This window comes from Amphibalanus amphitrite, unplaced genomic scaffold, assembly GCF_019059575.1.
Source record: "Amphibalanus amphitrite isolate SeventyFive unplaced genomic scaffold, NRLGWU_Aamphi_draft 000563F_arrow, whole genome shotgun sequence".
In the NCBI taxonomy this organism is placed as follows: Eukaryota; Metazoa; Arthropoda; class Thecostraca; order Balanomorpha; family Balanidae; genus Amphibalanus; species Amphibalanus amphitrite.
In genome coordinates, this window is record NW_024882057.1 from 94,084 (window position 1) to 120,676 (window position 26,593).

The 26,593-nt window shown below is 45.7% G+C and overlaps 1 protein-coding gene across 1 annotated transcript in view; it reads left to right on the forward strand.

Annotated features, from left to right (window-relative positions):
* The window catches only part of LOC122393926 (synaptotagmin-7-like), a 220,442-nt gene that overhangs the window by 20,682 nt on the left and 173,167 nt on the right, over positions 1-26,593 (forward strand). The window contains 1 exon segment of the mRNA XM_043390406.1: positions 24,301-24,312. Coding sequence (XP_043246341.1) covers positions 24,301-24,312 — 12 coding nt within the window.

Consider the following 26,593-nt stretch of genomic DNA (forward strand, 5'->3'; position numbering starts at 1 on the left):
TGATATGGTTTCCTTCATTGAGTGAAGGAAATTGCGGTCAATAACGCTGTAGAAACAAAAGGGAATCTTCATTAAAGGGCAAGCTGAATTGTTGTCAAGTTACCGGGTGGTAGCAATGGTAAGTACCTAGGTACAGACACTTAGTCAGCAAAAAGTGGGGGGGGGGGGGGCCAGTTAACATTGCTGCCCCCCCCCCACCTCCGAAAGTGGGGGGACCATGGCCCCCCGGCCCCCCTGTTCCTACGCCTATGATTCAAACTTAATTATTGAATTTCAGAGATGTTTTAAACTACATCTAACGTCTCTTCAAGCGTGAAAAGTATTTATTTCGCTCTTATCTATCGCCCCCGGCAGTGATGGCGAACGCAGACTCCCACACGATACGCACGATCCGCACGATACGATCTACCAGTTACCAGATCGTATCGGGCCTAGCGATTTTTATTTTTTTCCGCCAGCCACGCTCACCATACTATCACCATCCGCTTACCATCCGCTCCGATCGGTTTCGGCAGTCAGAACCGGGTTTAACCCGCACCCGGCTGGGGGTCCTGGATTTCCACGCCCTGCTGGGGGGGGGGGTGTTTGAACACCCCCCTTCTAACTTGGCTCCTGGGCCACGTAGCGATACGCGGAAGGCGGCGTTCGAAAGAGCGTCAAAAATAATGAGGAAATCACTTCGGTCAATTTTTTGGTCAGGTCAAAGGTCAGGTCACCAGAGGTCATTGAAGGCAAAATTTCGCCGATTTCCAGGTCGACTGTCGACAATTTCCAAGAAGCCAACGCATAACTCGGGAACCAATAGAGCTACAGCGCCGCGGAAAAGCGCATTCGATAGCCCTATTAACGCCCTTTCTGAGAATTTCTCTCAGATTTGACCTAACGTCAACGGTTTTGCCTGCAGGGGGCAAAAACTGCAAAAATAGCCGATTTTTTCGGAAACAGTTTTTCTGCAATAACTTTTGACCCAAGCCTTGTACGAGCTTACTTTTACCGGCATCGTGTTCCTCTCGTCAAGACGCATCGAATGAACTATAACTTGACCTTGAAAGGTCAACTTGAAAATTTGACCTCAGGTCAAGGTCATGGCCTGACCGGAAAGGGTCATGTTGCATATCAGTCGATCCGTATCATCGAGCTGAACACATCTAAGGCGTTTTCATCGCTCTAGCATGCCTCTATCAAAAGTTATTTGCGAAAAACTATTAGATACCATTCGTGACCTAAGATGACCTCAGGGCATAAACAGGGGTCACGGACACCATTTTCATGTTCAGTGTGTCTAAACCACTTGTAATTCAGTGTTTGGGAGTGTTTATAATGTCTTTCCTCCAAAAGAGGCGCATTTCAATTTTCTCCCATTGACTTATAATGGGGAGGTCGCAAAATTGACCTGACCTTAGGTCATCGATATCAAAATTCTGAGATATAAAATTTGTACATGCTAATGCTCTTAGCAATCGCTGAAAATTTCAAAGCGATCGGTCACTCGGTGTAGCCATGACAGACATTGAAACTTTTTATGAGGTGAGGTCACTTCAAGTGACCTGGTGACCTGACCTTGAATGACCTTGGTCTGAAATTTTTACAACATGTGTAGAATTGATGTATAATAAGGTGTACCAAAAACGGCGGCGCTCCGCGCCGCCGTTTTTGAGATATTCGCGAAAAACCACAAGGGGGTGTTCAAACACCCCCCCCCCCCAGCAGGGCGCGGGTTAAGAGTCACCTGTGATGAGGTCTGTCACGTGACTTCCCCATTACAAGTCAATGGGGGAAGTATGGAAATTGTTATTTTGGCACCAGGAATGATCTAAAGCTAGCTCAAGCACACGCAGTCGTGAGTTCATGCATTCCTTGCAAGGTCCGATGCTTCACTTTTGCTCATTTATGACGTCACCAGAGTCATAATAGTTTTTCGTCAATAACTCCCGATTAAATTGAGATAGCTAGAAGAAACAAAAAAAAAACCACTGGACTCGGGAAGACCTGTCTAATCGAATGAGGTGCGATATGACATTCTTCGACCAGCTTCGTGACCTGAGGAGCTCTGACCTGACCTTGATCAATACCTTGATCAATACCTCACATTGACCTCTTACACTTAACGTTAACTTCTCCGAACAAAAAGTATACCATTCGTCACGCCTCAGGTAGACAAAAGCGATGGTGCCGAAATTGCGACTCTGTGACAATTTTTGATCAGGTTATTAACCAAAAACCAAACCTGTACCTTGGAAGACTTGACCTGACCTCAGAGGTCATCGGTTGACCCGAGAACTTTGACTACCAAATACTGCGTCTTGCAACGGCGCATACGATCGTTTTTTCCGCAATGCTCAATTGGCTCAAATGGCCAATGCTCAATTGGCAGTGAAACGGTGAGGGGTAGTACGGGTACCTCCCGCCGGGGGGTAGCACGAGTACCTCCCGCCGGGGGGTAGTACGAGTACCTCCCGCCGGCCGGCCGCTCCCGGCACTCAGAGCCGGTCAGGCGAGGCATGACGTCACTTTAACTGCAATAACTCTTGTTGACCGTGTGATTGCGGCCTAAAATTTTCAGCAACTGAATCTTTTTGTCATTGTTCATGCAAAGCATGTTGTCCCAATGTGAAACACGCAGTGCATTTTTTCATACGTCTATTTTGATATTTAATCCACAAACGTATTTCATTTTTGTGTATATTCAAAAAATGCCAAATTTATTTTCTGTGGACAATTTTGCGCAAAAATATTATGATTGTTCGATAGCACAAATTCTGCCGCTTCAGACAACACCAATTATTCGCATCTTTCTATTAAAGAACCTGGCAGAAAATCTCCTCATATTTACCCAGAAATACCATCACAGTTTTGGTCTCGGAAAACATGACAACACGCCCAACTTTGAAAGCCCTCCCACTTACGGGCGAGGGATAAGTTATGCGAACTGCGCGGCGCTTCGTGGCGTAGATTCTGCTACACACGTAAAAACTTATCCGATCACCCCCCCCCCCCCGGTGGCGGTGACAGATAAATGTTATGTCACGCGAGTGTGACTTTGCCCCCCCCCCCCCCCCCCCCACCCTTTGCTAGCGGCTGCGACCGCCAGTGCCCTTATAAGTTGAACATTCACAAAAGCTATTTGACAAAACCTTTCATTGTTTAAAGTTCTTTTGGTCGTGCACGGTTATTTTATTTGCTGAAGGCAATTAGGTGCAGCAGTCTAATAAGCTCCTAAGCAGTCAGTGTCCGTGCAAATAGCAGAGGTGGACATTCTGAGTCGGGTTTGCCAGGTATGGTGGCTCACTCCCACACCTTCCCACGACGGCCGGGCCAGGCAGAGTGCTGCCGACAGGAGAGCAGCTGTCGCAGCTGTCGGCTGCCGCGGACGGCGGCCCGGGCCGCGCCGGACCCTAAGCGGAACCGTACCGAGCCGGCGTGGCGGCTGACCGTCAAACCGTCTCCAGGCCCGCGGCTTTTCGCTGAAGGTCGGCGAAGGTCGTGCAGCAGGGGATTGCCGCAGAGCAGTCACCTCGTGCAGCCACGACAGCTGCGAAACGGGCGCCCACAGGATAGCATTTGAGGCATTGCGCTCCGTCCAGACCGTACGGAGTGTGTGGTGCGAGTTTCCTCTTTACGGCCGGCCTTAGTGCGGGCCGCCGGGTGTGGGCCGGGAGCCGGCGGATGGTGTCGGCGCGCTCTGAGCCTCTGGGAGTGGCGGGTGGCGGGCAGGGCGGGCCGGGTGCTGGCGGAGCTGGGCCGGCCCGGTATCGACCAGAGCCGGACCGGCACCGGCGCGCCCACCACCGCCACACCAATCGATGCAGACCGGCGCGGGCGGACGCTCCTGACCGCAGCAGCCACCCGAGACGACCGGTCAGCTCCTCACTCCTCAGCCCGTCCCCTCTCCCTTCTCTCAGCCCGTCCCCTCTCCCTTCTCTCGGCCCGTTCCCTCTCCCTTCTCTCAGCTGTGATTTCCAGTTTCCCCATTCAAATACTCCCCCTCTCCGCCCTCCTCTCCCCTTCCGTTCTCCCGCTCTACCACGCTGCTATCCCCCACTGTTCTACCACCCGTGCGCTGCTATCCCCCACTGCTCTACCACCCGTGCGCTGCTATCCCCCACTGCTCTACCACCTGTGCGCTGCTATCCCCCACTGCTCTACCACCTGTGCGCTGCTGTCCCCCACTGCTCCGCACTCCCCCCACGCTCTGCCACTCTGTCATCTGTGAACTTGTTGCCGACGGCCAGTAGGTGTGAGAGAGTGGACTGTATTTTAACCCTCGCCCGTATAGAGGGGGGAAGGGGTCGGACGGACCCCCCCCGGTTTTTCGAGAATAATTCGCGTAAAAAGCTGCTGATCGCGACGAAACTTTCAGTACCCTCGCGTTAATCAATTTAACAACTACCGTGACAATTTCATGAACCGTACCTTGGGGCTTTGACCTGACCTCAGAGGTCACCGGTTGACCTAAGACCTTAAAATCGGGTATCGATCTCTGCGTCTCGTAACGGCGCACACGCTCGCTTTTTTCCGCGACGCGCTAGCTCCACCAGCAAGGGCTCCGCCACCGGGGGGGGGGGGGGGACGGGTGGGACATGTCCCCCCCAACCAAAATGTTGGGTGGGACATGCTGTCTTTTGTCCCCCCCCCCCCCAATAATCGGCTCTCCCGCTGGTAGATAAATCGACTCTTGTTCCTGACACCGAATACAGAACACAGGTGCAAAGAATCTCCGAAGAAAAAAACTATCGTCGATAACTATATCGTCGCTGTGCTTTTAGTCTTTTTCTGTTATGGGGGCCACAGATTTCAGTTTTTTGTTTTGTTTTCGCGTTAGGTATATCAACGTGAGTCTACTGACGAATGTTCGCAATCACACGTCCCATTCCGATGATGAATCCAGTAGGTATATCCAGTAGGTAATCCAGTAGGTATAGGTATCAGATAAGAAGGATCTCACAATCAATAAAACGCTCAATACGGAGATTATTCTTTCGGGTAAACGCGTTCGTTCTTTTAGAGGAAACTTCCATCGGTCAACTAAGAATATCGCAGAACTGTAGGATGGGGGAAGCTGTTTGTTTCCAGTGTTTGAGAGGTTACCCCGCGCCCCGTTGGGCTCTGCCGAGCAACGCGCCCTGTTGGGGGGGACAATTTGCCCCCCCCCCCCTAAGATCTCGAGAACCACGCAACCTAGCGACAAGCGGCAAACGGTGTTGGATAGCCCTATGAGGGAACTGCCTTGTGACCCAATTTTATTGACCTAGGTCAAACCGATGACGTCACAGGTCAGGTCAAAGGTCGAATTTCCACTGTTTACAGGCATTTCAAGAAATGCGTTGTAAAATCGAGTAAAATGCATTTCATTGAAAATCATCGATGGGGAAATGTTCTTCAAACACATATTTTGCTATTTGAGGTCACTGATACCAGGTCAGGTCACAGAGGTCAGGTCACTGGGGGGTCACAATATGAAAGTGTCGTGTGATATATGTTTTTTGGTCCATTTTACATGACAAATGCGATTATGTGGGTCAGGCAGCCTTTGGGGCCAGCTTAGGTCACGTTTTGGTCAAGGTCAGGTCAAGGTCATGTCAAGGTCAGGTCAAATTAGGTCAAATTTCAAAGTTGATATTTTTGCATAAAATGGATATCGAATCGATGCAGCTCGTCACGGGGAGTTCAATGGTGGTCTTTGTTTTGCCCTACAAGGTCTAGAATAGCTAAAAATTGAGCTCAAAAATTTGACGTCATCATTTTTGAATAGTTTTTCGCTATAACTTGTTCAAAAAACGAGATATCGATCTGAAATTTGGTATGAATATAGAAGAGCGCAGGACCTATCACATATATTCCGTTTTTTTTTTCTTCGAAATGTGGAAAGTTTTTGGATTTTTTTAGTTTATCTAAAAAAAATCATTTTTTATTTTTGAGGGTCATAAACCCAAACTTTTGAAAATCCGAGATTTGAGTTTTGTAGCGCCGCTTTTTGTCTACTAGACCATATAAGGAACTTTGAAATTGCTTGATAACTGTAGATTTGGTGGGCGTTTCAAGATTGCATGTTTTTTTGCTCATTTTTGCTCGAACATGACCTCAGTTTGGCCTCAATAACTCCTGACCTAAGGTGACCTAAGGCTTGAAATTTGGTGTAAAGGTGTCAAATTGATACCCCGAGCCAACATGTGAAAGGACGGTAGACACATGCATTATGGTAGGTGTCAAGGTCACGTGAATATCAGGTCAAGGTCATTACCGTTAGATGAATTTGGTTCACTTTTTCGAGTTAGGCATGGTACATAGGAAACTTTTTGGAAATGATGTCGAATTAAGCATCCATTTAAACATTGGGAAGTAATTTTGGTACCAATGCAACATGTTACAAAGCTGTCTGTGGTGGTTGACACCTACTTTGGCTAGCCGGCGGGACACGCACTTGTTGATCTCACCTAACCTGACCCGGCCTTCGCCAAACGCTAAAAATGGATTCAGATTCAGCGCAAAACTATGAGCCAGATACCATTAAAAAATTGAAGTTTGTTTTTTAAGTTTTTTTTCTGTCTGGTGTGTCAATATGATGAAGGTACAATCTAATATTGGGTAATATTGCATGGGTCAGGTGGCCTATATCATTTCTCTATTTTTCTTTTCTTTTTTTTAGTTAAAAAATCATCGTATCAGGGCTATGACGAAAAACAAGTGGCCTAAATCCGATGAGAAAACTGGATTTGGGGGTGCCCTAGGTTTAGAGGAGACACTAGGGCGATGGGCGAAAAGCAGACCGTCCCCCCCCCCCAACCAAAAGTCCGTGGCGGAGCCCTTGTGACCACCAGGGGCGAAACGACGAGGGAGTCTACCCCCCCCCCCCTTCTCGGCCGGCGCGTATGTAGAAAACCAATAGGTCCGGCGAGGGTTAATTGTTTTTCATTGTTTGGCTGGAAAGCTTCATGTGGATTCTAATGTGAATTGTGGTGTGGTAGGGGAGAGTGGGGTAATTTGGCCGCTTTTTTTAGAAACCGATGTAACTAAAAATCGACAACACATTTCTGCATTTTCTCAACGCTGACAGGTGTGGCATACATTTTACTTTCCTGGACAGTAAACTTGAAATGATAGAGTAACTACTTATATTGAAATTGTGACGTATTACAAAGGTCTGCAAAGCGGCCAAATTGCCCCACTAGCAGGGTTATTTGGCCGGGGGTGTGGGGCAATTTGGCCGGTGTTAGTTTGAGGCCATGATTTTTGTTATAGGCGAGTCAGCTTCACATCCAGCAATGACGCATGTCCTACGACGCATTTGAAGCATTTTGGAGGTTGACTCAGCCGTCACAGAGGTCGAAAATAGTCAAAATAGCGGCTCTAGATGCGATGACAGTTTTCTACGAATAGCTTTTGAAGTAATCAAGCTAGGCCAAAACTAAAAGTACCATCGTAATTCTCTTGTCATTCCGCATCGAAACATGTATGTGTTGACCTCAAGAGGTCAAGGTCAAAGGTTGGCTTCAGGTCACGTTACCTCAGGTCGCTTGACCTCAAGGTTGCGGAGTTCAAGGTCATCATGTATATCATTCGATGCGCCTTGACGAGCTGAACACAATGAGACCATTTGCGCGGCTGTATCTTTTTTCTGTAAGTAGTTATTAGCAAAAAAGCGTTAGGTAACCTTTGATGACGTCACATGCCCTTACAGCTGTTCAATAGGAAATATGGCATCAAGGTAGTCAAAGTTGGTCATGAATTATGTTCTTTATGGTATAATTGACCATGACAACTCGGCCGTCCCAGCATAGTGACGCTGAGCGCACCGGCCAAGTTGCCCCGCTAGTCCCGGCCAAATAACCCCACATTGCCATTCTGATTTTTTTTTTTGTCTATAAAGTCGTCATGCCTGTACAGAACTAGATGAAATTGCTCTTGGAACCGCTGAACACGCTCAAGAATGGCGCTATAATGTCTGAATTCGTTTTTAGCCCAAATACTACATGTTATACAACTTTGTAAATAGAAGCAAAAGTTACCGTTTTCTAATGAAATTAACGTTTTATCAATTTTGAATAAAACTGCGAGGTGCAACGTTTTGACATTTGTTCTCGAATTAGTTCTGCCGATGACAAATGAATAGAGACTAAAGTTATTTCATTTACTTTATCAGCTTTCGTACAGGTGGGGGCGGCCAATTTACACTACCGGCCAAATACCTACCGGCCACTCTCCCCTACTGCATCGTTTATTATTTAGGTACCATCTGTTATTGCAAACATACCTGTTGGCATTCAGATGTGAATAATCTTCATGTCACACAATTTGCTCAGTTTGTATGTGTAATGTGCATTGTAATGCGTAATTTTCCTGAATTTGATATTATGTACAGTGTAACTGAAAGCTCCTTACTATTATGACCTACATATATATTTTTTTTGTTTCTAACCATACCGTAAACCGGGGGGAGTTGCTATGGATTTTGAGATTTTTCTAGATTTCTTCAGAAGCCACATTCATTTACGGAATTCTTTTTGTCCCAGTATCATGGCACATGCCTGAATGCAATAAGCAAAAATGATTAACCCTCGCCCGTATAGGGGGAATCGAACGGACCCCCCTCGGTTTTTCGCGAATAACTCGCGTAAAAAGCGACCAATCGCGACGAAACTTTTAGTACCCTCGCGTTAATCAATTTTACACCTACCCTTAAATTTTCATGACCCTAACCCTAATGACCTTTGACCTATGACCTTCTTTTCGAGACCATGTTTGGCCGGAATCGCGATTCGGCGTATGTCGGCTCGCATTATAAGCGGCGCGTTTGCAGTCTTTTCGTGGTTTCACGCGTTCAAACATGTGATATGATGTTGCTCCCATCCATTAGGGTGGGTGTCAAGGTCACCGGAAGGTCAGGTCAGGTTATTGACCTTTGATGACCTCGGTTCACTTTTTCGAGTTTTACATGTTTCTAGGCCAGTTTTTGGAGCTGAATTCGAATTTAGCAACCATATGAACATTTACGAAGTAGTTTTGGTGCCTTCGTAACATGTTACGAAGCTGTCAGAGGCGGTTGACACCTACTACGAATACCCGGCAGGACCCCTACTGGTTGACCTGACCTGACCTGACCCGACCTGGCCTAAATGCATGAAGACATCATCTGTGATAAAAACTAACATGACATTCGTGACCAGCACCCCGAAAAAACCCCATAGCAGCGACACTTTACGGCGTTCTAACAGGTCCCGATTTTCCCGACTCTTGGGTCATTGACCTGACATGGAAGGTCAACCAATGACCTAGGACCTTAAACTTGGGTATCATCGGCTTCCTCTCGTCATGGGCAACACGCTCATTTTTTCCGCGAAGCTCTAGCTCGATCACGGGCGAAACGGCAAGGGTGTCCAACGGACCCCTCCCCCCCCCCTTATACGTTCGCGGCTGGAAAAACACCAATACGGGCGAGGGTTAAAGGGATATAATGACCTTTTTCCACAAAATCTGAGTTAGGACCATTTTCTGACAAAACACAACAAGTTATAATGTAAATTAAAACCATTTTTCTCAATTCGGTACCTTGCCGCAAATATCTCAACTTGAAGTCACGTTAGCGGGGAGCGCTGAAAATGACCGTTGAATAAGTACTTACATCACTTTTTGGTACTTGCATGTAATTTTGTAAAATGAGCGTATTCCTTACATTTGATCTTCATCACATCTAGTTAGTTAATGGTCGTCTATAGTGCCTTCAAAAGATATTCATGGTTTGGTGGTGGTTTATGTCTAAATTTACGCAACTATTTTTCCTGTTCATCATCTGACGCCATATGCTGCTATTTTAGTAGCAACGACTCAATTTTGAATCGGTCCCGCCGACTGCACAATAAAAGAAGATAGATACAACACTTTTGCGGCATCACTGAAAAACTTATGCAGTACTGTTATCAAAATTCTCATAACACCGTTCGACAAACCTGAAGTCTTTTTGAAATAAATATGCTTGTATTTTTCGCTTCAGGCTCTGACGCCAAAATAATGAATTTCGTAGTCGCAATCGCAAAATTTGGCTGCGTTTCTGGCGCATGCCGTTCATTTGTGGCGCAAAATAATACTTGGAAACAAACAAGAGTAGGCACTATGTACCCCCGAATTAGAATCTAATTAATTCTAAACCGAATTAACTCTAATTCAAATTAGAATCCTTACAACCAAACAACGACAAGGCGATAACATAAACAAAAACCCAAGCGTCGCTGTTTGAAACAAAAGCGCCATATACTGCGACTTTTTTTTATAGAGAAGGACAACGCATTTCGGTGGGTGTTACAAGTACTGCAAGTACTGCTTCTTTTTTGCAAAAATAAAAACCTTTTTAACATACGAAAATGTGCTAGGAAATTTTCATATTTTATAGAAACTACAGTAGAAATAGTATAGATGTCGAGTAATTTTTATTTAAGAAAAAAGAAAGCTCATTATCTCCCTTTAAAGCATGTTGTAAATCTAGCAGAGCAATGAATTTTCTTCACAGGCAGGGGCGCGGGAACTACTTTCCGACTGGGGGGGGCACACCATAATAGAGATCAACCTAGGGTACCCCCAAATCTAGTTTTCTCACCGGTTTTAGGCCACTTATTTTTCACCCCTCGGCTTTTTCAACAAAAAAAAGAAAACATTTGCAAAAAAGTGTGGTATTCCGTCTCAAAGCTGTGGGGGCACCGCCCCCACGGCCCCAGAGTTGGGGGGCAAGCTGCCCCCACTGCCCCCCGGCTCCCGCGCCTATGTTCACAGGTATCTTGAATAACTTTGATAGCGATGTGGACCGTTAAGCTAACAAATATAACACTCGTTTAGTAGAACGCGAGAGCCGGAACGTTCCTTCCGTGGCCGGTCAGGCGGGCCGAGAGCGCCGGGTCTGCGAGGCGATAAGGGTCATTTCACGCTTCTCTGTGGCTGACTTTTGGTCCATCGTGAGACTGAGCTGTGAGATTGCGCCTTTTTGTCGGCTGTGGGAAACGGATATTTTTTTCGAGATAGTATTTTTCGCTACATATTTTTTTCTTTGCGTTCAGCTTTTACTGACACATGAAAAACATGCCCATGATTTCAAGAATGTCCGAGACAGCCCGTTAAATAAAAAATTATAACGGTTTTACAAAAATGCAATTTTTTAAAAAAAGGCAATTGAACGAGTTGGATAAAAATTACAATCACCGAATCTTTCGAATGGTATATTTCGTTCCTTTTGAGCATGAAATGACCTTCCGACGAACCGTGTCAGGAGTACCCGATGTTTGGTAGAAACGCTATAGCTACCCTACAAGAATTATCGCAATTCAATCGCCCCAGTGCAGTGGTTGCTCAGGTATACCTAAGCCTAGTCTCAAAAGCGCTACTTCTGCAAAACAGCTTGAACACCTTTGACTTTTCACGTAGCACGTGCCACGATGGTCAATTAGATGCATCAATATAGTAAATTGCGGGTTAGAATTGATGGGGCAGCCCAACAAAAAGACCACAGGTCAATCCGTCCAGCGGTTGTTGAGGTATAGGCCTCTCAAAAGCATTACAGGCCGAGCCGGGCCGCTCATACTGATATTTTGCCGTATTATTGAAAAGACTTCGCTTCCCTCACTCGCTGGTAATATTTTTGCTCAATAATAACAGCCATTCTTAGTCCAGACAACCGTTAGTGTCAATTTTTAAAATAATTCGTCATTTTCGTCTTAGACTACTGCACTGATTTATCGTTGCATCAGTTTACGAAAGCTCGGTGAGTATTCGTAAGTCCACCATACCGTTAACATTATGTTCTTACGAAAAACTTAAGAAATTCTTAAGATGACACGACGTGAATCGCACTTACGAAATTCTTACGAAAATTCTTAAGAAAAGGTTGACGTGAATCGCAAACTGTCTACGACAATTTTTTATTCCTAAGATATTTTTTGCAGTCGACGTGAATACCAAATTTTCGTAAGAAGTAGGTCGTGCGTAAGAAAATTCTTACGAAAATGATCGACGTGAATACGGCCCCAGTTTTTTAGCTGAATTCGAATTTAGCAATCAAATGAACACTTACTAAGTAGTTTTGGCACCTTCGTAACATGTTACGAAGCTGTCAGAGGCGGTTGCCACACACTACAGATACCCTTACTGGTTGACCTGACCTGACCTGACCTGGCCTAAATGCATGAAGACATCATCTGTGATCAAAACTAACATGTTATTCGTGATCAGCACCCCGAAAAAAACCCATAGCAGCCACGCTTTACGACTTTCTAACAGGTCCCGATTTTCCCGACTCTTGGGTCATTGACCTGACCTGGAAGGTCAACCGATGACCTAGGACCTTAAAATTGGGTATCATCGGCTTCCTCTCGTCACGGGCAACACGTTCGTTTTTTCCGCGAAGCTCTAGCTCGATCAGGGGCGAAACGGCAAGGGGGGTCCAACGGACCCCCCCCCCCTATACGTTCGCGGCTGGAAAAACACCAATACGGGCGAGGGTTAAATATGCATATATTTAGCCCCCTTTTTAACCCTCGCCTATACTGGTGTTTTTCCAGCCGGGAACGTATCAGAGAGGGGGGCGTTGGACCCCCTTGCCGTTTCGCCCCAGATCGAGCTAGAGTTTGCGGAAAAAACGAGCGTGTTGCCCGTGACGAGAGGAAGCCGATGATACCCAATTTCGACCCAAAAGTCGGGGAAATGGGAACCTGTTAAAACGTCGTAAAGTATGGCTGCTATGGGGGTTTTCGGGGTTCTGATCACGAATATCATGTTAGTTTTGATCACAGATGATGTCTTCATGCGTATATATATATATATATATATATATATATATATATATATATATATATATATATATATATATATATATATATATATATATATATATATATATATATATATATATATATATATATATATACATCGTTGAACACGACAGCATTCCTTGTGTTGTTGAGCTTCTTGGACTCATTTTCAAAGCGTCGTACTGTACTTTTCTGCTCAGACGTTAAAGTAAATAGAAGTTGACCGAAGGAAGCAATGATTGTTAAAGTAATATATATATATATATATATATATATATATATATATATATATATATATATATATATATATATATATATATATATATATATATATATATATATATATATATATATATATATATATATATATATTATATATATTTATATATATGTATATATGTATATATATATATATTTTCTTGTAGACATGTTTGATTGAAAACGATAGCATACTTAGCTTTTACGTTCTTCTTAGAAAGCTTTTCTTTCCTCCGGATTGTCTTTTTGTGTAATTCTGGGAGATTATGTATAAGGTCCCCAAGACTCATAGATCTGTAAAATTCATGTATGTTTGCACTTTCAATTATACGACGCGTTTCGGAGAAGCGTTCTCCGTCTTCAGGTAAGTACACAAAACACACACACCGTCTTGTCACTGTCTAACGATCGCACTGTCTACTTGAATAAAATAAATAAATAATGATTTGTTTCATATCTAATTGTTCTAATTACAGTTTCGCGACGTTCGATGGGCTATCAGGGTAAAAAAGGACACACTTGAAAAACAATAAGCTAACCAAATCGTGAAGTCACAGTCATTGGACTTCCGGCGGGAGAAGCACAGGAACTCTGGAATAAGTGCCTACTTGTACTTGAACAAGCACTTATTCATTTAGAGTGATGATGCCCCTATGCTCGAGCTGGTCACACATGATCGGTGAGTATTCCTGTATGTAGGCTGCTTCGAGGATCTTTAGGCGTCTGGGGTTGGACTCACGTTGTAGGATGCTGGTGTTTTCCACCAGCTCAGCCCTTGTGATTTCCGTTCCATGGACGTTCCTCGAGTGTTCGGCGATACCGCTGGTGTGCAGGTGAGTGGTGAGCCGTCGTGAGAGAGTGTTCCGTGTGTGCCCAATGTAACAGGCCGTGTTGCGGAGCTTGCAATCTCCGGTTTTGCATTGATATTTGTACACGACATTTGTTTCTTTGAGCTTGCTCTCTGGTTCTTTGTTGCACATGATCAGGCTGGATGATGTCCGGGACTTGTAGTATATATGCAGCTTAACTTCGTGACCTTCCTTTGGTACCACATTCCTTTTGATTATCTTTTTCAGGACGCGCTCATCTTCAGTGTATGCGTCTGAGAATTGGTTCCTGTAGTACAACTTGTGCACCTTGGTTTTGTCACGTGCTGGTTCTGGCTGGTTTACAGTTGACCCGTCAGATCGCCTGTCTGTGCTGGTGTCTTGGGCAGGTGTCGTTTGTATGTCTGTGCTGGTGTCTGGTTCAGCTGTCTTGTAGTGCTTGTCTAGGTGTGCTTTGATCTCGCTGTCTATCTCAGAGCAGGTGTACCCATTATTTACAAGCATCTACAGTACGTCAAACAGATGCTTGTAAATAATGGGTACACCTGCTCTGAGATAGACAGCGAGATCAAAGCACACCTAGACAAGCACTACAAGACAGCTGAACCAGACACCAGCACAGACATACAAACGACACCTGCCCAAGACACCAGCACAGACAGGCGATCTGACGGGTCAACTGTAAACCAGCCAGAACCAGCACGTGACAAAACCAAGGTGCACAAGTTGTACTACAGGAACCAATTCTCAGACGCATACACTGAAGATGAGCGCGTCCTGAAAAAGATAATCAAAAGGAATGTGGTACCAAAGGAAGGTCACGAAGTTAAGCTGCATATATACTACAAGTCCCGGACATCATCCAGCCTGATCATGTGCAACAAAGAACCAGAGAGCAAGCTCAAAGAAACAAATGTCGTGTACAAATATCAATGCAAAACCGGAGATTGCAAGCTCCGCAACACGGCCTGTTACATTGGGCACACACGGAACACTCTCTCACGACGGCTCACCACTCACCTGCACACCAGCGGTATCGCCGAACACTCGAGGAACGTCCATGGAACGGAAATCACAAGGGCTGAGCTGGTGGAAAACACCAGCATCCTACAACGTGAGTCCAACCCCAGACGCCTAAAGATCCTCGAAGCAGCCTACATACAGGAATACTCACCGATCATGTGTGACCAGCTCGAGCATAGGGGCATCATCACTCTAAATGAATAAGTGCTTGTTCAAGTACAAGTAGGCACTTATTCCAGAGTTCCTGTGCTTCTCCCGCCGGAAGTCCAATGACTGTGACTTCACGATTTGGTTAGCTTATTGTTTTTCAAGTGTGTCCTTTTTTACCCTGATAGCCCATCGAACGTCGCGAAACTGTAATTAGAACAATTAGATATGAAACAAATCATTATTTATTTATTTTATTCAAGTAGACAGTGCGATCGTTAGACAGTGACAAGACGGTGTGTGTGTTTTGTGTACTTACCTGAAGACGGAGAACGCTTCTCCGAAACGCGTCGTATAATTGAAAGTGCAAACATACATGAATTTTACAGATCTATGAGTCTTGGGGACCTTATACATAATCTCCCAGAATTACACAAAAAGACAATCCGGAGGAAAGAAAAGCTTTCTAAGAAGAACGTAAAAGCTAAGTATGCTATCGTTTTCAATCAAACATGTCTACAAGAAAATATACTGCCTGCTTACACGAATATATATATATATATATATATATATATATATATATATATATATATATATATATATATATATATATATATATATATATATATATATATACATATATAAATATAACTCGGCTTTATCGGACAGTTTCGTGGTCTTTATTGCCACTGCTTCAGCGAAATGCATTGTCACATTTGTCACATTTTCACAAAATTTCAAAATTGGCGATGGGAAGTACACATGCGCCATAAAAATCGCTACCTCTTGTAGGTGATCCAAAGACACAATAGCAAAGACACAATATAAGACAATACCAGAGACACAATCAGGATTATATATACAAAAGTGTGTCTTGTTATTCGCAGCTACGTATAGCAGACGTAGTCACCAGAGGTGACTAAGAGTGTCCTGGATGGGATTGGCAGTAAGAGGAGTAGTAACCTAAGCAAGGGAGAAGAAAAGGCCCTTACGGATTTGTTAAACGATAACAGTATAGTGATAAGGCCGGCAGACAAGGGATCGGGCATAGTCGTACTGAATGCCAGGGATTACCTAGATCGCCTCCAGGGAGAAGTAGATGATTCGTGTACCTACAAATCAACCGACACGGACCAGACCCAGGTGATATACAAGAAAGTCAAAGTGTTAGCAGACCAACTGTTGAAAAAAGGCTACATAGGTAAATATTTACATAAATACTTGGTTCCGACACGTCCTAGACCTGGGTATCTCCAAGGAAACCCAAAATTGCACAAAGAAGGACATCCCATGCGTGCTATAATAAGCGGGCGGGGTCACGCTACGGCAGGTATCGCTGAACTAGCAGAAAAAGAACTAAATGAGCATGTCATGAGCCAACCTTCCTTTGTGAGGGACAGTACAGATTTCATCAATAAAATTAAGGATATCAAAACGCCCGTTACCACAGGACATCAGCCCTTACTTTTCTGCATGGACGTCAGCAAACTATATCCCAGTGTTCCAAGAACGGAGGGTATAGAAGCTTGTAGGAAAGCTTTAGACTCACGACTCGATCCAGGCATTCCAACGAAAGAAGTAGTAGAAATGATTGAACTAGTTCTTGATAACAACAACTTTAGCATAGGTAGCTCCAAACATTTCTTGCAAGTTGACGGAACGGCGATAGGGTCCAAACTAGGGAAAAATTATGCATGTACTTACCTTGGCCACTGGGAAAGTATGCTGTTAACAAGCTCAGAACTTCAACCCTTTATTTATTTGCGCTATATAGATGACATTTTCGGGATCTGGCTTCACGGAGAGGATAGTTTAAGAGATTTTCACAGACAGGCGAACAATATACACGAGAAGATTAGCGTGGATCTCAGACTTTCATCGCAATCTATTGATTTTTTGGATGTGCGAGTGAGCATTAAGGACGGTGGTCTCTCCACAGATGTGTACAGTAAGCCTACAGACTCTAAGGCCTACCTCCACTTTTCCTCAGACCACCCTCTGCATGTAAAATCATCAATCCCTTCGAGCTTAGCTATGAGAGCAAAAAGGATATGTGCTTCAAATTCAAGTTACAGAAGGCAGACTCAGGAGATACGTGAAAACCTAGTAAGCAGAGGGTATCCCGTGAGATTAGTTGAAAATGGAGTAACTAGGGTAGAAAACATGGATAGAGGTTCGTTGCTAGAGACTAATACCAAAAAAGGTAGGCGAGGGGTACCCCTGATAGTTACATATTCTAGTCACTTACCGAACATAGGGAAAATACTGCGGGACAAAAAACGTCTTCTGTGTAGGTCTGAAAGGCTAAAAAATGTGTTTGATGCTGACATGTTTGTATCCTACAAAAGAGGGACGAATCTCAAGGATATATTAGTACACAAAAAGACAAAAAGTTTGATACAAGATGATGTGAAAGGCCGGGGAGACTGTGGCAAAAACTGTGTAATATGTAAAGTAATGTACAAACAAGAGGATCGTATCAAAGGACCAGGGGGCACACACACATGCACATATGACAAGTCGATAGGTTGCAGATCTAGGAACGTAGTATATGGAGTTTTCTGTGAGGTGTGTGATTGTGTGATATATGTAGGAGAAACGGGAGGTGTGTTATACCAGAGACTTCAAAACCATTTGTCAACTATCAGATGTCAGAGGAACGATATGGACGTAGCAGCTCACTTCAACGGGGGAGGGCACGATCTTTCCAACGCTAAATTTGTAGGGCTAGAAAAGGTATGGAAAGGGTGGGTCACATACCGTAGAATAAAAGAACAAAGATGGGTTGGTCTCTTTGGCACACACAAAAGGAAGGGGGGATTAAACACAAAAAGCAGGTGATAATTTACACTCGCTGATCACCACTACTAGCTAGCAATACATGGACTGATAATTATGTTTAGGCTTCGATCGATATCCGTGTGCGTCTGTATGTAACATGCTGATTTATGTTGTTCGATTGTTATCAAATTTGCCCACTACATACTACGACCGAATCGACAATTTACGACATTTGTACTAGTGCGAAGGTAGTTGTACGTCTGCTATACGTAGCTGCGAATAACAAGACACACTTTTGTATATATAATCCTGATTGTGTCTCTGGTATTGTCTTATATTGTGTCTTTGCTATTGTGTCTTTGGATCACCTACAAGAGGTAGCGATTTTTATGGCGCATGTGTACTTCCCATCGCCAATTTTGAAATTTTGTGAAAATGTGACAAATGTGACAATGCATTTCGCTGAAGCAGTGGCAATAAAGACCACGAAACTGTCCGATAAAGCCGAGTTATATTTATTTTAACTAATTAACGAGCCGAGCACGTTTCATATTATACATATATATATATATATATATATATATATATATATATATATATATATATATATATATATATATATATATATAAAAGCACCCATTCAATAAAACGATTCCTTTGGACTAATTATCATTTTAGTGATTATCAACCCATGCCACAGGTAAACAACATACACAAGCGTAATCCAACCTTTGATATTTGTTTTAACTTTTAATGCCACGTTTTGGTGTTAAAAAGATAGTGGCATCACTAGCGAACGATGGCACAGGCAAGCTATCATTAATACATATCGAATATCGATGCAGGTATATAATATGCAGAAAACTTTAATATCCAACACCACAAACCTCGAAACACATCTGCGTCCGGTTGCCGGTACGCTCTGGAATGCCGGTTGTCGAGAGTCGCCCAGTTCCTCGGCGTGACGTAATTGTGACGTCAACAATGTGAAAGCAAATTCATCGGTGTTGCTAGAAGTTGCTCGCGTGCTGCCACTGGTTGCCGGGCGATCGGTTGCCCAGAGTCGCCGAGCAACCGATTGCTGAGAGTTGCCGGCGGAAGTTGACCGTGTACAACGGCCTTAAGGCGCCCAATCACAGCGCCGCATTTCAGTTAGTGTCGGGCGCAAAAGCTACTATGCTCCGCCCCTCCATCACGTGACCCTGCCCTCACGTGGCCTCAGTCACGTGGTGTTTCCACTTCTTGGCGCATGGCGGCGCTAGTCTCGCAGGGGCGGTGGTAGCTTGCTCCACCGCCGTCCGGAGGTGACGGGTAGCAACTGCTGGTGACTGTACAGTCTGTCTTAAAAGTACCGCGCAAAGTGACGGTGGATCCATCAAGCCTGACCGATGAAGGACTGCCAAATTTGAGTCACCGAAGCAATGGACATCCTCGTCCATTCCCCAGCTCCATTGGTTCGGTGACTTTCAAATTATAGCAGGCCCTTCCTCGGTCAGGCTTGATGGATCCACCGTCACTTTGCGCGGTACTTTTAAGACAGACTGTACGTGCCTGCTACGAAAGTATGTTGGAAAAAGTGCGCTGGGAATGAATGAAACCACAGCCACGGTAAATGAATGAAACCACGGTAAGGTGCAAAACAGCCCATTTTTGTGCGATTTGACGTGGAATGCCCCTGTGGCGTGACCGAGAGTCGGGTCGCAGTTCGAGGTCAGTGGGGTCAGCCTCGTCCACCGCCTCCGGGCTAGCGGTGCGCTGGGCAGCGCGGGTCTGGGCAGACCCTCTGCGCCACCGAGCGTGTTGCTAGTTCTTTCAGGATAAATATGGAATGCATTCATGGCTGTGTTATTCACGATGCCGTATACCTAAATGAAAAGGGAAGGATGCATAGCCACCACAGCACAGCAGTAGTTTCCGCACTTTGCGCATCGGTTCTGACGAGGTCACAACTCACATCAATAATAACGACTCACAAGTCAGCGTCGAATCAGTTAGTTACTCACAATGATTACAGGATGATTGATGAGACCCATCTACATAAAAAGATTTTAACTTTCGATACACATACACATGATTGAGTAAGTAAGTGATCTTGAATCTTGATATGATTGGCCAATAAATGATGAGTGAATGGTAACGAATGTCGATGATATTCAAAGCGCACATAAGAGCAAATAGTCAGTGGAAAACGGAAAGGTCCGATCGGGACCAAACCAGAGCCCTCCCAAACTATAGCCTGACGCTAAACCATCCCGCCACGAATACACTATCAAACCGTGAGCATAGTCGCTATGTGGTGAGCGATTTAATTAGTATGACACGATCATGACGCCTACGGCGCACCGAGTCAGTCGGTCGGGCCTCGGGCGAGGCCAGTCACGTGACCAGTTGGCGGTGAGGGATGGACCCCGTCCTGTAAGTGCAGGGGAGGGATCGAGGAGAGGCCAGTCGCCGTCCTTTGCGATAACAATAGACGTGTGGTCAACAAAGCCGTCCTACCCGCAGATGATGTTATGAAATTTGTTGAAATTGAAAAGCGGCAAAGTCATCAGAACAAGAGTGGCGCATATCATTCATTTTTTTATTTTTATTTTGTATCCTGATACGCTTTGGCCGTTTGTAGAACGATGACCGATGGCAATAATTAAAGAAATGAGAGTGTGGCTACAGTTTTATTGCACCTGTGTATAAATGCAAATTAGGAATGAAAATTATTTTTTCTTGGCTTTTTAGTTATATGTTTCAACGTTATTTCTTCTTTATTTAAAAGAACCCGAGCTAACAGTGGAAAAAATGCATTGTGTCCTCCACTGGCCATTTGATTAAAAAACGGATGCCTAATTCTCTCCCCCCCCATTAACCCTCGCTCTGGCAGGGGGTCGATGCGACCCCCCCCCTCCTAAGTATATATAAAAAAAAATTATTGTCCAAAATTTACTGGAGACCTTTCATGACCTGAGATGACCTCAGTAACATAAAATTGGTCACATCACGAGATAAATTTTCCGATTAGATGTGTAATATTTACCTGTATACCAATGTTTGAGGGTGTTACGTTCAGAAAAAGAACATTTCAATATTCTCCCATTAAGCTGGGGGGGGGGCGTTTTACGCCCCCTCCCCCTTAGGTTTTTCGCGAATAGGTATCTGAAGAACAGCGTCGCGCGGCGCCGCCGTTTTTTAAATACAACCGTTCATGCAACTTTTCCACAAATCTTGTGAACACTTCAGACCCGGGTCGTTCAAGGTCAGGTTACCAGTTCACGTCAAGTGACCTTACCTCAGAAAAAGTTTAAAGGCTTGCAATAGCGACACAGACTGAACGATCACTTTTGAAACTGTAAAAGAATGATAGGACTAACAATATGTATAAAATGTTCATCTCGGACTTTTGATGTCTGTGACCTAGGGTCAGGTCATTTCCGATCCTAGAACGCACATTAGGGGGGGGGCACCCCCGCGCCATTTCGTTCCTTATAGAGATAGAGCTTCGCGGTAAAAACCAACAGATTTTTTTTGGGAAAAGACAAATTCAATGGTACCCAATTTTGCGTCATTAGGTCAATCATTGACCTTCCAGGTCAGGTCAAACTAAACAATGTTAGTGTTTGGGCCACCGCTGGAATATCACGTGCGGTGCCCATCATATACCGATGGCGCTGCCGTTTGTGGTGCCAAGCCAGCTAGAACAGCTCTTTGTCACACTATCCGACTGTTTTTACTGGCTTGGGTCATTTCAGGTCAAGCTAGGTCAAGGTCGACGATGTGTTTGTATGTATGTGTGTGTCTGTGTGTATAATGATGTGTGCACCGATTGGTTTGTGTGTCCCTATTACATGAGATCATGATCTGAGAAGAAACTTTTACCAAAAATGCAGCGAAAAAAAAAGCCTAAAAGCCTAAAATGCAATGTTTTTAGATGACCTAGGTTGACCTTGACCCTGATCCTGACATCTGCACATCGTCGAATGACATGTTCCATGACAGGTGGGAGGTAAGACCATGTATTGTATCGAGAGTACATGAACCTCCAGGCTCCACGAATCAAACTATTAAAACAGTTACATTAAAGGCGTACCGGTTTCGTCTATTGACTTCTTCAGCGCCGTTGTATGAAACGAGGAACAAGAAAACGAGCACAACATCAATCGTTTGAAATAAATAGCACGTATTTCTGAGAACAAGGTCATAGTAGTCGGGCACCTCCTAAATAAAACGAAATCATACATACATATTTTCGTGAACATGTAGCAATCTATTCGCAACATGATATTGCAATAGCTAAATAGTCTTAACCCTCGCCCTGGCAGGGGGGGGGTCGATGCGACCCCCCCTAAGGTTTTTCGAAGATAGTGTAAAAACGGCGGCGCGCAGCGCCGCCAAATTTGGCACAGCCTATGGGGCAACCTTTTTACATATGACCTTAAAATTTCAGGTCCGGGTGACCTTGGGTCAGGTCACCAGGTCAGAAAAACCGGTACAAGGTCATGGTCAAATTTCAATTTTCTTTTTGCACCTGTCCAACTCACAGTTTTCGACTGATTTCCTTCAAACTTTCAGGATGTGCTAAGTTCACCGAGTTGTATAACATATAGTCCGGTTTTTTTGAGGTCACTGACCTGAGGTCAGTTAGAGGTCATTACGTCGTAATGTTAAGCCTATGGGAAAATACTAAATTCGGAAAATACTGGAGATATCCGCTTCGTTTGATCTTTTTTGTGCTTTGAAACCACGGTACTTAACAGCAGGTCACTTGGTGCTTCTTTGTTTGGTGTACTTATCCAGGGGTCAGGTCACATGAGGTCAACTGAGGTCAAATGACGTTTTTGCCAATAACTTGGCACATAATGACGCTAGAGCTTCAAAAATGGTATCATTGTGTTCCTGGTGATCAGCCGAATCAAATGATATGCGATATGACGCAATTTGGTTAACTTAAACTTAACTTATTAAGTTAAGTTTACTTAAAATTTAAGAAAAACTTTAAGTACACTTAAGCTAGCTAAAAAGTATATCATTCGACGCGCCTTGACGTGCTGAGTTCACTGGTGCTTTTCTTTTTGCTCTATCTTACTTAGATCAAAAGTTATAAGCGAAAAACTTGTGACCTGTTTTTAGCGAAATTTTTACATTTATACCCCCCAAAACCCCCCTAAATATTGACCTAGAGCAACCAAATTTGCACAGGGGCGAGAACTCCGGGGGGGCCACCTACCTACCAAATTTGGTGTTTCTAGGTGCCATAGGAGCCAATCGCAAGGGGGGGGGGTCGCATCGACCCCCCCCCCCCTGCCAGGCCGTGTTATGAAAAATGCCCTGCCAGGGCGAGGGTTAAATCAATTGACGGTGCATATAATATGTTTTCACTTCTCTCATTCTCTCTCTCTCTCTCTCTCTCTCTCTCACTCTCTCTCTCTCTCTCTCTCTCTCTCTCTCTCTCTCTCTCTCTCTCTCTCTCTCTCTCTCTCTCTCTCTCTCTCTCTCTCTCTCTCTCTCTCATTTTTAATTTTTATCTAAGGTAGGTAAGACCATGATGGGGGAGGTTTTATAAATTTAGTCCGAACCTTATGATAGGAAGGATTCACAAGGACAGAGCCACCGCTAAGCGAAGCTTGTTGCGGTGACCCTGCCCTCTACCCTCCGGTCGCGCAATTCCAGTTCTATGGCAGAATTTATCCGCCGTCTCACTCCCGAGGAAAAGGCTGGCGCGTGTTCAGGGATTGTATTTGTCAGGCAACACAATGGTCAGTCACAAAGGCAGCCTTTGTGAGTTAACCCGCCCAGAAAATACAACACTCTGCATTGGTGAATACCTTCCGAAAATGACTGACCAAACAGGGATCCATTTTCAGCAAATGAGAGATAACGCTGAAATCGCTGAAACGTTTGCAGACGAGCGTACCCGCATGGGACTGCATACCATATACAGATACAGTCTTCATAAGACATGGCATAACGTACGTTTACAACATCGCGCTATACATTATATACAGTATACACAGGTGGCAGTCGGGGTGGGGGTGGGATGCTGGTCGCGACCGCTCGGCGCGCCGTCCAGTGAGCGAAAGAGCCTCTGGCCTCGCCCCGGCCGCCGCGGTCGCGCGCCTGACGTCACGAGGTCAATCCTCGGAGCTAGAGCGTCCGATAAATGAGTGTTCGGGTACGGTGCCTGCCCGTCCCGAAAACTAGCATTTACCCGCCGTCTCGCTCCCGAGGAAAAGGCTGGCGCTATTGGTTTTCCCTCGCCGAACCTATTGGTTTTCTAGTTACATATGTTCCGATAAAGGGGGGGAGCGTTGCTACGACCCCTCGATGCATTCACATAAACAAACTTTGTCTGTGCACAGGCCCCTGGCCCGAGACCCCCCCCCCCCACCACCCCGTTTGTGCACTGGCCCCTGGCCCGAGACCCCCCTACCTCGTCTGTGCACCGGCCCCTGGCCCAAGACTGACAGCACCCCTCTGTCTGCGCGCAGGGCCCACCTAGAGTGAGTAGCCTCCATTGCCTGGTCTCTAGCTGTTGTCGCGCTTATCGGTGCCTGTGCCGTGCTCGCCCGCCTGCTGTGCCGTGCTCGCCCGCCTGCTGTGCCGCGCTCGCCCGCCTGCTGTGCCGTGCTCGCCCGCCTGCTGTGCCGCGCTCGCCCACCTGCTGTGCCGTGCTCGCCCGCCTGCTGTGCCACGCTCGTCCGCCTGCTGTACCGCGCGTACTCGCCCGCCTGCTGTGCCGCGCTCGCCCGCCTGCTGTGCCGCGCTCGTCCGCCTGCTGTGCCGCGCTCGCCCGCCAGCTGCCTCGTGACTGTACCGTGCCGTATTCGTCTTCTGTCCAGCCTAGTGTCGGCCTCGCAGTCGCCTGCGGCGGCTCGCAAGCCTGCTGGATGCAGTTGGCTTTTGGAGCGGCTCGCAGCCTCGCTACTGTTGGCGCCAAACTGCTTTCAAAGGACAGTATCATCATTTTGATGAAATTTGATATTGCATACTGCATAGGCCCCACGGCCACTTTTCTGATGCGGGAACTGAAGACCGATCCTCGAAGCTCCACACCGTTCTCACGCTATCGCCGCTCAACGGTACGAAATGTGTTCTACACTTTGAATCGCGCAGAATCGCGCACCACTATTCTCACTGTTAAATGCTTGCGCTGTTTTAACCCGCGCACCGACGGGGGTATGCGCCAACTTAGAACCGACGGGGGGCGGTTGACGCCTCCCCCCCCCCCCTGAGATCTCGAAAACGAAGCAACATAGCGACAATCGGTATTTTTACTGAGGTCATTTTCAGGTCAAGTAAAAGATGACGTCACAGGGGTCAAAAAGGTCAAAATGGCGGCGCTAGAAATGAAGAGTTTTTCTCGAATAACATTAAATGAACTTCAAACGCCTCAGTGCAAAGGGTTTCAAAAATAAATCAAGGCTTATGAAAATCGTGAGCAGGGTTGGGAAAAGGATCATGTGACTGAGGTCCCAACCTTATCAGTAAGAATCTTGTACCGCACCATCCTCTTTAGGCTGAACGCACGTCCATTCATTCTTAACCACGTGCTCCAGCTACACCTGCAACGGTGTGTGGAGAATGAGTCGACATCAGCACTGAACAAGTCGCTGTATGTGGACAGCCTTCTCAACACCACATCACAGCTGGACCGTCTGAAGAGACAGCTCCTCAGCAACGTTAGTAAGGTATTTGATCCACTCAGCCTGACGTTGCCAGTAACGATCAGGGGTTGTTTGCTTATGAAACAGGTGTGGCAAGAAGGAACCGACTGGGACAAGGAAGTGTCTGTGTTTTTTTCCTTCTCAAATGAAAATTCACACCAGTTCTGTATTCATCATTCATTCCACTTAACTTATCTCTCTCCTCATTCCCCCGCAACCTCTTTCTTTTCACCCATTTTTCTCCATTTGTTTTGTGCACCCGCGAGATTTCTTTCAGATGCACTTCCCAATAAAGACACACACACCCTGACTTCGAAGTCACCAGTCACCATCATCACACATCTGACAACACATCACATCAAAACATCAGACAGTCTCACTCATATTTCAGCCGGTCAGGCTGGCGTCTTTTTCGCTCCGGGCGCCTGACCTGGTTACGAACAGCGATACCGGTGGACCACAGCGGCTCGTCTTCGCCGGTGTACAGCTCCGTTTTGTTTGGAACCTTCTCATGCTTGGCTTCGTGTGCTGCGCATGGTCGCAGATCACGCACGTGCCGTGGAACTCCTTCCACTTCAACCGCATGTTCCGACAGAACTCCAGTAACCACGCCTCGACTGAACTTGGTGTGGCAGCGCGCATTCGGGGGTTTTACCCAGACCTGGTCACCCGCCGTATACTTGCTCCGAGCAACTGTCTTCGCCGGTACCTTACTTGTTGGGTTCCGCTCCCCTCTCCTCACGACCTCATATCTGTACAACATATTGGCTGGTGCAGAACCGGAAGACTTATCATCCCTGGGCGTGACGTTGTACAGATGTACCGCCTCAGCTACAGTACAGTTGGATCGTGCCGCGATGACTTTCACGCTTCGATGGCACCGTCCGGTTACTCTGTTCCCATAGGCACAGCGGAACCGCAGCTTCACTTCCCAGGGACGCACAAAGCTTTCGAACATACGGCTCCGGAACGCCGTATCATTGTCCAGGAGCAGCTCCTCCGGTGCGCCTCGCTCCAGGAACACGGACTCGAGAGCCTCGATGACGGCCGCACTTGTCTGCATTTTCAGTGGCCTCCACAGCGTGAAACGGCTAGGTCCACAGTCCACTAAAGTCAA